This window comes from Chanodichthys erythropterus, chromosome 7 (assembly GCF_024489055.1).
Source record: "Chanodichthys erythropterus isolate Z2021 chromosome 7, ASM2448905v1, whole genome shotgun sequence".
NCBI classification, from domain to species: domain Eukaryota; kingdom Metazoa; phylum Chordata; class Actinopteri; order Cypriniformes; family Xenocyprididae; genus Chanodichthys; species Chanodichthys erythropterus.
In genome coordinates, this window is record NC_090227.1 from 16,250,377 (window position 1) to 16,263,803 (window position 13,427).

The 13,427-nt window shown below is 37.4% G+C and overlaps 1 protein-coding gene across 1 annotated transcript; it reads left to right on the forward strand.

The window, feature by feature from the left end:
- Positions 1 to 3,044: 3,044 nt before the first annotated feature.
- On the forward strand, positions 3,045 to 4,703 carry LOC137022881 (general transcription factor II-I repeat domain-containing protein 2-like). Its single transcript, XM_067389352.1, has one exon. It carries the CDS (start codon positions 3,045 to 3,047, stop codon positions 4,701 to 4,703), a length of 1,659 nt encoding a protein of 552 aa, XP_067245453.1.
- The last annotated feature ends 8,724 nt before the right edge of the window (positions 4,704 to 13,427 follow it).

The following is a 13,427-nucleotide window of genomic DNA, read 5'->3' on the forward strand; positions in this document are numbered from 1 at the left end:
GAGGGTGCCCTTCGATGGTCAGAGGAGGGAATCACGGAGTTCGTCTCTGTGACAGTAAGAAAGACACTCAGATCAGAGCTTAGCTTGAATACTTTTTTAGTTATTTACTCAATACACAACACCTCCCTTGCCTCCTCGGAAATGCCCCTGATTTAATTATATATATATATCCCTCATGTGGTGTTCGGGTCAATTTGACCCGGAGAAGATTTTCTTTTTCCCGAAAATACTAGTTAATGTTATCGCTTTGGACTGAAACTTAGTGACTTTGTTCCCAAAGGGTATAACTAAATCTCAATTTTTGGGGGGAAATTTTTTTTTACTTTTTTGTGGGGGTTTTGTTACCTTGTTACACTCTTGATGTTCCCGGTCAAAAATGACCGGCCTATAAAAAATAGCTTATAAATCACTCATTATACCATATTTTCACCCAATCTTGGAATCAATCTTTTTCTCAACTTGTTCTCTTTCAATTAGGACTGGTTTTATATTTCTGTTTGCATCTGATTAATTGTGTGCCTCATTTATCTGAGAGTAGGCATCTAATTTTTTGAGTATTTTTTTTTTTATTTTTGAATAATTTTGGAAATATTAAATAAAATCTGAAGAAAATTGGTATTGTTGATCACACTAGTCTACTCTAATGTTTCACCAGGAATTTTGTTTTGAAACGTTTGTTTTGTAAAAAAATATGGCACGTAGTCACACTTGTGGTGTTCCCGGTCAAAAATGACCGGCCTATAATAAATAGCTTTTAAATCACTCATTATACCATATTTTCACCCAATCTTGGATTCAATCTTTTTGTCAACTTGTTCTCTTTCAATTAGGACTGGTTTTATATTTCTGTTTGCATCTGATTAATCATGGGCCTCATTTATCTGAGAGTAGACATCTCATTTTGTGAGTAAAAAACAAATAATTTGTGAGTAAATTTGGAAATATGAAAAAAAAATTATGAAAAAAATGGCTACTGTTGATCACACTAGTCTACTCTAATGTTTCACCAGGAATTTTGTTTTGAAATTTTTGTTTTGTAAAAAATATGGCACATAGTCACACTTGTGGTGTTCCCGGTCAAAAATGACCGGCCTATAAAAAATAGCTTATAAATCACTCATTATACCATATTTTCACCCAATCTTGGATTCAATCTTTTTGTCAGCTTGTTCTCTTTCAATTAGGACTGGTTTTATATTTCTGTTTGCATCTGATTAATCGTGGGCCTCATTTATCTGAGAGTAGGCATGGTCAAAAATGGTCACAATGGCCGACCATTGAAAGTGAATGGGAGAGACTGAAAATAACAGAACAATTTAGTTTTCAGGAGCATGTTCATTATTTTCATGTACACATATGAGCTTATGTGCTTGCAAACATCGAGCCCTTGGACCTGTGCATGTATCGATACATTTATACACGCTACCCAGACACACACACGTTAAAACACACAAACTTTTTTGAGTATTACACACATTCTTTTCCACAGAGAGAAATTTGATCCTACCCTAACCTGCATCTAATATACATTTATCCATCTGACATTACCACACACACTTGATCCTACCCTAACCTGCAACATGGAACATCACGAGTGTTATAGGGTTTTGAACACCACATGAGGGATATATATATATATATATATATATTTGGGCTGAGACAATAAATCGTTGAATTGTGAATTGAGAAATGATTCTGGATCGATTCAGAGATTTTCCGAATGCATCACGATACTCTCTCGAATCGATTCTGAGCTTAGTTTTTGACAGCAAATGGCACTGTGTGCTTTACAAACACCCGTACTCTGCTTACTTCCAATTAAATTGGAATGGGCATGAGTGACGAAGTTGCAGATGGACCAAACATCTGTTAGAGGAAATGGAAGTTGGTAGAAGGAGTGGTAGGCCTTGAAGTAGTTCCAACCTGTCAGGTATGCAGAGAGGGTACTCTGAGCAAGGCCATTGAGGATAGCTTCTTGTGAAGCATGTGAAAGGTCTTCCAAATGTGGATTTAGTTGAAGATGGTGGCTGAAAGTGGTGGAACTGGTGTGGGATGGATGTCCGATTCTGGAGCCAAGGTTCTGAACAGAAAAGAAAAACGAGACAAAGAGTCAGCTATGCTATTGTGGTAGCCCGGAATGTGGGCTGCTTGAATGAGAAACTGGTGTTGAGCAGATATTAGTGTAAGTTTGCAAACAAATTGCATGATGGCTGGAGATCGGGATCTGCCTTTATTTATGATTTCGACTACCGCTGAATTATCTGAGTGGATGAGTATAGAATGTCTAGACCATTCGTGCCCCAAATGATGGCTGCTATGATGATGGGTTAAATTTTGAAAAGTGCAGATGGGGGAACAACTGACTGCTGACAAGATAGCTAAACTCGGACGGCCATTTAGAAGCGAACCAACAGCCGTTGTAGTAGCCGCCGAAGCCGATGGAAGGTGCTGCGTCTGTGTACAGCTAAATGTCTTCTAGCTGTGTGACATAGTCATTATCAAAGAATAAAATGCCATTCCACAAAGACAGAAATTGCTGCCAGAGACGCATTTTCATTTTACAAGCTTTGTCCAGATTGACTTTGTCTTGAAGAGAGAGGATTGTTGCAGCTTTTGATAGGAGGTTGGAAAGAAAATATTTTCCTTGTGGAATTATTCTGATGGTGTAGTTAAGGTGGCCGAGGAGGGCGCTAGCTGTTGTTTTGTGCACCTATCTGCTAGAAGATAGTTCGATAGGAGCAGTGAAATGCGCTGTATTTTTTCAGGGGGCAGAGATGCTTGATAGGAGATAGAGTCTAGGGCAGAGGGGGGCAAACTACGGCCCGCGGGCCATATACGGCCCGCCAAACACTTTCGTCCGGCCCGCGAGGGAGTTTTTAAAATATTACACTTGAGTAACGGTTTTAGTTCAGAATTTCTAATTTGATGCAATACAAGTGAATGCCAATAGATGGCAGTATAGCACGCAGTACAGTTAGAGTTAGGGCCTAGCTACTGTAGAATTAGAATGCACTCGGTAATAACTCGGACGTTAATGAATGAAAATGAGTGTGGCGAAAAAAAGAAAAGTGGACTCCGAATGTCGGGTGTTCAAGGAAGAATGGACAGCAAAATACTTCTTCACCAGTATCGGACAGAAGGCGGTATGTCTAATATGCCAAGAAAGTATTGCAGTTTTTAAAGACTACAACATCAGTCGTCATTTTTCAAGCAAGCATTCGAATTATGCAGCCAACCTGTCATCTGCAGAAAAGGCGAACAAAGCTTTAAAACTCGCCACAAACTTAAAAGCCCAGCAAAATACATTTACAAAACAGTGCTCCATTCAAGAATCTGTAACGAAAGCTAGTTATGTACTGGCACACAAAATTGCAAAGCACAGCAAGCCTTTTTCGGATGGGGAATTTGTGAAAGACTGTATGGTGGAGACTGCTGACATACTTTGTCCTGGTTCTAAAAGTCAGTTTGAGAAAATTAGCTTATCGCGGAGAACAATTACCAGGCGCATAGAAGTGATTTCCGAGGAGCTGCTCTCGGAACTAAAAAAAAAAGCAGACAGCTTCAGTCTTTTTTCTGTCGCACTTGATGAAAGTACTGACATCAGAGACACTGCTCAACTTTTGATTTTTGTCAGAGGAATAAACGAAAATTTCGAAATAACAGAGGAACTCCTCGGGATGGAATCAATGATGGGAACGACCAGGGGCGTTGATTTGTATGACAGTGTGTCCGTCTGCTTGGAAAAAAATAACCTGCCGTGGACAAAGCTGACAAGCGTCACAACAGATGGATCGCCAAATTTAACGGGCAAAAACACTGGACTGCTAAAAAGGTTACAAGACAAAGTAAAAGACGAAAGCCCGAACTCGGAAGAATTAATATTTCTTCACTGTATTATACATCAGGAAGCCTTGTGTAAAAGTGTGTTGAAGCTAGAAAAAGTTGTCAAAGTGGTTGTGAAGCTTGTCAACTTTATACGGGCAAGAGCGCTTAACCATCGGCAGTTTATTCAGCTCCTTAACGAAACGGAGGCAGAGCACCATGACCTCTTGTACCATTCAAATGTGCGCTGGCTAAGTCTCGGCAGTGTGTTTCACCGTGTCTGGGAACTTAAAGGAGAGATAGCAACGTTCCTCGATGCGGTTGGTAAAACTGGCGACTTCCCCGAATTACAAGACACAGACTGGCTGGCTGACCTCGCGTTCGGTGTGGACACACTGAGGCATCTGAACGATCTCAATTTGAGACTTCAGGGAAAGGACGTTTTTGTGCACGAACTGTACAGCAACGTAAAAGCGTTCAAGGCCAAACTTGTATTGTTCTCCAGACAGATATCCAGCCGAGATTTTGCTCATTTTCCTACACTGGCCGGACTAAGCACACCAGTAACACAGTCTCGCATTGAGAGGTACAGCAGCACTTTGATCGACCTGCATGCAGAATTTTCCCGACGCTTCGCAGACTTTGCAAAAATTGAGACTGAACTTGAACTTGTTTCATGCCCCCTATCTTTTGACAGTGAAAAAGCACCACCAGACACACAACTGGAACTCATCGACATCCAGTGTGACAGTACTTTGAAGGAGAAGTTTCAGACATCACCAGTTAACCAGTTTTATGCCTCACTGGATGAAAAAATTCCCAAACATAAAAAAGCTTGCACAAAGAATGCTTGTTTTATTTGGATCCACATATGTGTGTGAACAAACCTACTCAGTCATGAACTACAACAAATCCCAGCGCAGATCAAATTTAACAAATAGCCACCTGTCAGCTATCCTGAGGATCTCAACATCAAAGATCACTCCAGACTTTGACACCCTTGCAAGTAGTGGGGACCAGGCTCATTGTTCACATTAACACTTTCATTACCATGACTTGGAAAGACAAAGACTAAGGTTCTCGCTGAGTTTTAATCAGACATAGTTTTATGATTATTAATATGCACATAACAGTCACTTGAGTAAATCAGTAAATTAAATAAGAATTGTTGTTTAATGTGACAAATGTTTCTATCAGATAATATATGTTCCATGCATACCTCCAGTGTAAATAAAAGTTCTTTTATCAAGGATTTAGTATGCGGCCCTTCACTTGGTTTGCATAACTTGATGTGGCCCTCTGGTCTAAAAAGTTTGCCCACCTCTGGTCTAGGGTGATACCTAAAAACTCTATAGGAGGTGCATGGCCCTAAAGTTTTCTCTTTTGAAAGGGGAACGTCTAGTTCAGAAAATACTTTTACAAGGGTAGAAAGTCCTGAGTGTGGAGGTGCAGATTGGGGTGTGATGATGAGGAAATCATCGAGTAGGTGAAGGACATAGGGAAGTCTGTGGTTATTGTTAAGAATCCAACATAAAGCCTCTGAGAGTGAATCAAAGATCTTGGGGCTGCTTCTGCAGCCGAAAGTGAGGTGCACTGCCAAATAATAATCTCCTTTCCAAAATATTCAGAAGAAGCGCCTGAATTCTTTGCGGATGAGAGTGATGGCTTTGTAGGGAAAACACCCTAGGAAGTAAAATTAGCTCAAATGAAATATTTAGGGAATTATAAAGAGTTGTTTAGATTACGACAGAGCAACTGATTCGTCCAGCGTTCATTTGCTCGAGCCGTAATAAGCTCTTGTAACAGATATAAATATAAACAATTGTGAAAACACTGATTAGAGCATGGTAACTTGATCACAGTTTAAGACAGTAAATCATAAAGCACATAATACAAGACACTTTCCTTTTAAAATCTACAAGAGATTTTATTTATTCTAACACAAACTAATCTAACACAAAGGCATGCACATACACACACACACACATTCATACGCGTTGCAGTAAGAAGGAAATGAGAGAGAAAGAGTTTTGAAAGAGAGAGAGAGAGAGGGAGATCTGATTAACCGAATTCCTATCAATGCATTTCAAAGACCAGAACGAACCATGAATCATTCATTTAAATGCACCAGTTCAGTTTTCATCTGGAGGTACTTGCTTGCGTTGACTAAGGTGAATTTCCCTCGTCGTGCAGAGAGGGGTTTCCCAAGTCGATGATTGGTCCACATCAGGTCCGTGTGGAACAATGAAGGAAGTCTCTTTGTCGCTGGAGTTGAAGCGGCAAAAGTCGTTGGTTGAACTTTGCGGCGAAACTTAGGACACAAGACTTTCAGCGGTAAAGGAGAATTAAGTAAAAGAAAAGAAAAGTGAGTGAAGGTTGGATGGCTTGAATGAGCGGCTTGTCTGTTCTTCTTGTCACTCCATTGTTCTTGGTACTTGTCCTGGCTTTTTTTCCCAGAACAGAACCAACTCCTTTCTCGTTTACTAACCAACTTCTCTCGTTCATTATCTTGCAATATGATCCTTTAAACTTAGTTGTTTGTCACCCCTCTGAGGAGTCCTGGCCATTCAGACATTGTCCTGTTTCAAGAGGGCCTTCCTCTGCCCCCAATAAAACATAAGTGTTACATCCTGTTTCTGCTTCAGCAGAGAGTGCCATTTTGACATAATTTCTATTAAATGGGATACAATACATTTTAAACAGATTTCATTCAAGTCAGGATATAGGAAAGGGGGAAAGAATCAAATTAAGTCCAAATAAGGCATACTTTCAGTCATTCAGTCAAGAGTTAACACATTTACATGAATTGTGAGTGTTTCTAAAGCCTAACTGTTTACAGGTAGTACTTGTGGACACATAATGCAAAATGTATGTAGTTAAAAGATGTTTGATAAGTCCGTTAAAATTGTTGGAACAATTTTGAAGCAGATTTATTTGTTCAACAGTCTCTTTGGCTTTCCTGTGAAGTAAGGAAACAAAAGGGTCTGGATTGTCTCTCTGTCTTCTTGGGTGACCCTTTGGTATGTCGCTTCTGCTATCAGGAAGCGTGTGTCGTAAAAGTAATCAGCCTGGCTTTATCTGCAGACGGGCCGGAGCCGGAACCTCAATTCTGAATTAGAATTATGTTTTGAAAGAATCATCTGAATGATTCATTTGTCTGGTTCGTCCACAGTTCCTACAGCTTGATCGATGGTTGTGTATTGCATGGAGAAGTCTGGGGCTGGAATGATGCTATTGATGCTGGGAACATGTGTACCATGGGGGGGAAGAGAGGTCGATTATTAATCTCTTTTTTCCCAGAGTATTTCATTGTGGAGATGCCAATGAGACTGATGCGAAATTGAGAAAACTGAGTTTATTTTAATGGGCCTATCATGAATTCTTCTTGGACTTCTTTGGCCATTAATGGAAATAGCGGTTTCTGGTTCGGAAATAGCGGACTGAAGGTTATGGGAGAAATGAGAAGTGTCTGGGATTATCTCTATACCTGGATGGAAACCATTTTTTAGTCCACTGATAAGGAAATCCAAGAACTCTCTATCAGGGTGGTCCAGTAAGGCAGTGGCTAGGGCTTTTACCTTAACTGGTGTGCTGAGATACTTTAATAGTCAGTCAGGTAGAGTGGTTGGATTGTGGGGGCAAGAGTTCCTTGCGTGAGCACCTCCGCAGAAGGAGCAGGGGCCGTATTCACAAAACATCTTAAGGCTAAAATCAGCTCCTAACTTGCCGATTTAGGAGAAACTCTTAAAAATAATGGGCGTGTCAGTCCTAATTTTAGGACTCCTAAATTTTTGCTCTAAGAGTATTTCACAAAGCATTTTAGCGCTAAAACTAGCTCCTAAATCTGTGAAACATTAGGAGTAGTCAAGAGGACTCCTAAGTCACTACCCCGCTAGAAATTGTACGTTCCCAGAACATTCTCAGAACATCCCCACTGGTGTTGAGTAACGTTCCCAGACGGTCACGATGTGGAGTTCTTTTAAGGTTTGGGGGATGTTATTTGGTGGACCTTCAGGGAACATTCAAGACATTCTCTGAACGTTTAGGGAACCATAATTTATTTGGAAATGTTCTCAGAACGTCCCCGCTGCCCTTGTCAAAAACCTGACTAATATAAGTGGCTGTTCAAACAAAAACTATTTTCACTTAAAGCTCTCTACAGATATTTTCTGGATTAATATTATGAAACCTTTTCTTTAAATTGCAAATCTCTTGCATTAAATCATTAGCTGACAAAAACACACACATGAGCTAAATGTAACTGCTGTATCATTGCATCAGCAACTACACAGTTACTGTCTTTAAATAAAGCAACATCCTGCAGAACATCAGTGTTTCTGGATCATCACTGACTGAAGCACAGGAGCTACCCTTCAGCACAATGGTGACACATAAAACTCAGACAACACAAACAACATTAAACAATAACAGGGGCCGTATTCACAAAACATTTTATCTTACCACTAAGAGTTCTCCTAAAAGTTCTTAGCTAAGAGTTTTCTCTTAAAACCTATTCACAAAGCTGCTGAGACAAACTTTTACTAAGGAATAGACTGAAGTCTCAAGCTAAGAGTAAGGGCGGGGTTGACCTCGTTGCTTTGGACTAAACACACAGTGATTGGCTGATGGGGGAGGAGTCAGCGATTTAATCATAGAAATATTGTAGAATGAGGTGTCATGTTTACATATTAAAATAAAGGTCTTAAAATACAAATGTTGCCCTATTCAAATAAAGTTTTTTTTAATAAAAATGTTCCCACAGTCAAAATAAAATGTTGACATATTTTTGCCATAAAAATAAGTTAAGTTTAACTTAACTTAACTTAAAATAAGTTAAGTTAAGTATAAGTTAAGTCACTAATTAAACTATACAGTTAATTGTCCACCTCTTGGATGTTTTTATCTCAAGAGAATGCAGAATTCAACCGACAAATTATGTTTTATAAACAAAGTTTGGGAGAAACACATTCAAACGGTCTTTCTAATCAGCACGAGGAGAGGAATAAATACACAGACGATATATATATATATATATATATATCGTCTGTGTATTTATTATATTAAATATATATATATATATATATATATATATATATATATATATATATATATATATATATATATATATATATTTTTTTTTTTTTACTCTATTAAATTATTTGTGAGTGTGAACCCATGAAAACCACTGCCACAGGTAATCAGACAATATTTATTTATTTGTTACAGATTAATTTTTGGCATCTCATCATAGATTCAAATCTATAAATAATTTTTTTTTTTTTTTTTTTTTTTTTTTTTTTTTATTTTCATTGCATTGAATTTTATTGCATTTATGAAGAAAAGGTTCAGCACCTAAGGCTCTATCGCTATTCCCTCAATGGTGTTCAGTGTCTTTGGGTGGATTAGGACTGTTTGTGATTTGGTCTTAGTGACTTGGGAGTCCTCTTGACTACTCCTAACGTTTCACAGATTTAGGAGCTAGTTTTAGCGCTAAAATGCTTTGTGAAATACTCTTAGAGCAAAAATTTAGGGGTCCTAAAATTAGGATTGACACGCCCATTATTTTTAAGAGTTTCTCCTAAATCAGCAATTTAGGAGCTACTTTTAGCCTTAAGATGTTTTGTGAATACGGCCCCAGATCTCTCTAGATCTCTGCATCTTCACTTATTACAAACCACTCTGACTTTGTTTCTTTCATACAAATCTTCTTTATGAGGTGTTGATGTTTTATCAAAATTTATAGATATCACCGTTACGGAGGTAAGTGCTTGCTTTAGTTGGGCTCCTGACCCTTGACAATTTGACTTTATTTTTTCTCCAGTTGTTGTAACTGTGTTTTTCTAAAGTATTTGTTACTATAAAAAATTGTGAGAAAATAAATGTGATCAATTGGGTTTGGATGCTTAGTCATTGTTGTTGATTTGATCATCATACAGTGACCTTATTCACAGATCTGTAAATATTGTGTTTTCTCATATCGGGAAAGTTATTAAATGTCCAACAGAAGACCATGTAGCAACGTTCAGTTTAATGTCCTAAATATTCTCATTATAACGTTCTTGTGTGAGCATAAAATTAAATTGGAACGTCCTCCTAAAATCATATAAGGAACCTTAAACTGCAGCACTTTCATTACCAAAAGAGGATGTTTTATGTCCCAAATGTTCTGTAAAGTTTTAGAATTTTTGTCACTTTTAGAGACCTTTTAGACAAAGTTGCACAAGGTCACGAGAATGTCGCCTCCTGTGTGGGTATTTTATAGAAAATAATAAAGTTTGAAGTCACCGTTATAGAGGTGAGCGTTTGCTTTAGATGGGCTCTTGATTCTTGCCATTTTTAACATTTGATTTTCTCTGGCTGCTTTAACTATGTTTTTTTAAAACACATTAGTTATAGCAAAAAAAAAAAAAGTCTGATCAGATGAATTTGGTTGTTTTGTGCTGGTGATTTAGTCACCATGGAGTGTCCTGATTCATTGATCATCACCAAAATCTAAACCGAGTGTGTTAAATGTTATTTTTGTATTAATTGAAGTTTTTTTTACTCCCTTTTTTATTAGTTCTTTTTATACATTATACATTGAGTTTTGAGCGGTGTTTTTCAGACTCACACAGACATCATGAATCAGCGTATGATCCTCAGCGATGGTGACACTAAAATATATTTTTTGTGACTTTAGTAGCTTGTTTTGTGATGTTCAGAGTTTATCTGAAAATTTTGTCACCATTGTTGAGGATCATATGCAGAATCTTGATATCTGTGTGAATCTACATGATTCTATCTGAATAATTTCTGCATAAGGATAAACACTTTCATAATTTCAAAGTAGAACAGGTTCTCCAGCATTATGTCTAGGTGAATGAAAACAATATTCAAAGATCTGTGAATAAGACCACTGTATGACTCTATATCATCATCAACGATCAAGCATCTGAACCCATTTGATTAAATTTTAATTTTCTCACAATTTTTTATTGTACCAAATGCTTTAGAAAACACAGTTATAACAATTGGAGAAAAACTAAAGTCAAATTGTCAAGGGTCAGGAGCCCAACTAAAGCAAGCGCTTACCTCCATAACGGTGAAATTTATAAATTTTGATAAAACATCAACACCTCATAAAGAAGATTTGTATGAAAGAAACAAAGTCAGAGTGGTTTGTAATAAGTGAAGATTCAGAGATCTAGAGAGATCTGTTAGTGTTTAATGTTGTTTCTGTTATCTGAGATTTGTGTGTCACCATTGTGCTGAAGGGTAGCTCCTGAGCTTCAGTCAGTGATGATTCAGAAACATTGATGTTTTGCTGCATGTTGCTTTATTTAAAGACAGTAACTGTGTAGTTGTTGATGCAGTGATACAGAAGATTCATTAGATCATGCATGTGCTGCAGCTAACGACTTACTGCAAGAGATTTGAAATTTAAAGAAACGTTTCATAATATTAATTAAGGAATAACCTATAAAGACCTTTTAAAAAAATAAGTTTTCATTTGAACAACCACTTTTATTAGTCAATTTAGCTCTAATGTTCAGTTCATTTTTTTGAAAAGGGCAGCAGGGACGTTCTGAGAACATTTCCAAATAAATTATGGTTCCCTAAACGTTCAGAGAATGTCTTGAATGTTCCCTGAAGGTCCACCAAATAACGTCCCCCAAACCTTAAGAAAGAACTCCACATCTTGACCGTCTGTGAACATACTGGGAACGTTACTCAACACCAGTGGGAACGTTCTGAGAATGTTCTGGGAACATAAAATTTCTAGCAAGGCTGTCACCTAGTAACCTAATGGAACGTTCCCCTAAACTCATATCGGGAACGTTATTAAATGATCAACAGAGGACCGTGTGGGAACGTTCTGTTAATGTCCCAAACATCCTCTTTGTAACGTTCTTTTTTTGACCATAAAATAACCAAAATGGAACGTCCCCCTAAAGTCATATAAGGAACCTTGAACTGCAGCACTTTCATTACCAAAAGAGGATGTTTTATGTCCCAAATGTTCTGTAAAGGTTCAGAAATTTCATCACCTTTTGAGAACTTTTAGGGAACGTTGCGTAAGGTCCTGAGAACGTTGCCTTCTACGTGGGTAAGACCAAATCACAAACAGTCCTAATCCACCCAAAGACACTGAACACCATTGAGGCAATAGCGACAGAGCCTTGCGTGCTGAACCTTTTCTTCATAAATGCAATACATTTTGATTCATAGATTTGAATCTACGATGAGACGGCAAAAAAAACTTTTAACAAATAAATCAAGATTGTCTGATTACCTGTGCCAGTGGTTTTCATGAGTTCACACTTACAAATGATCGAATAGAGTAAAAAAAAACACACACACACACACACATATATATATATATATATATATTAACTGTATATACTAGTTGAATTTGTAACACTTAGCCTATATTTTAAAACCTTTATGGCAACAATAGGGTAACATTTTATTTTGAATAGGGCAACATTTGTATTTTTAAACTTTTATTTTAATATGGAAACATGATACCTCATTCTACAATATTTCTATGATTAAATCACTGACTCCTCCCCCATCAGCCAATCACTGTGTGTTTACTCCATAGCAACGAGGTCAACCCCGCCCTTACTCTTAGCTTAAGACTTCAGTCTATTCCTTAGTAAAAGTTTGTCTCAGCAGCTTTGTGAACAGTTTTTAAGAGAAAACTCTTAGCTAAGAACTTTTACTGCTATTTAGGAGAACTCTTAGTGGTAAGATAAAATGTTTTGTGAATACGGCCCCAGGTGTGTAGGAGTTGTAGGGAACACGGGGTAATACGCTTGGATATAAATATACAACAATCGTAAAAACACTGATTAGAGCACGGTAACTTTAAGATCGACAGTCTAAGACGTTAAATTTTTGAAGCACATATTACAAGACACTTTTTAAAAAAAATCTACAAGACACTTTATTTATTCTAACACAAACTAATCTAACACAAACACACACATATACACTTACACATTCATACGCGTTGCAGTAAAAAAAAGAAATGAGAGAGAAAGAGTTTTAAGAGAGAGAGAGTGATATGATGAACAGAATTCCTAGCAAAATATTATCTGACCTGAACGAACCATGAATTATTAATTGAAAGGCACCAGTTCAGTTTTTTAGAACCTGGAGGCACTGGCTTGAGTCGACTTAAACATGTGCATCTTCTCGTCGGGGTAACACTTTACATTAAGGTTCCCTTTGTAAAGGGTTTATAAAGGTGTTTGTTAATGAGTAATAAGTCATTTACAAATGCATTATAAATCATTAATAATGCAGTTATAACTGCATGAATAAAAAGGCGACTTTAATGCAATACCTGCCAAATAGTGAGCCGTTTTTAACTCACATGTTATAAATGCTTAATAAATGTATTTATTAACATATTTAACTCAAAACCAGATTTCTGGTTTATTTTATGATGCAGCAAAAATTGACTATCATAATTAGACTGAAGGTTGTTGTATTTGTGCTTTCTTATTAATATCTCATGACTGCCACTTGTCTTACTATGTTGCTTACCAGAAGTTTTTGTCTTACCCATGATACTCTCCAAAAAGGTCATGATGCCTCTCCACAGCAGTGTATAAAAA

What these genes read in the sequence shown, in the direction of transcription:
- LOC137022881 (XM_067389352.1), top strand. Translation starts at nt 3,045, where the DNA reads ATGAGTGTGGCGAAAAAAAGAAAAGTGGACTCCGAATGTCGGGTGTTC.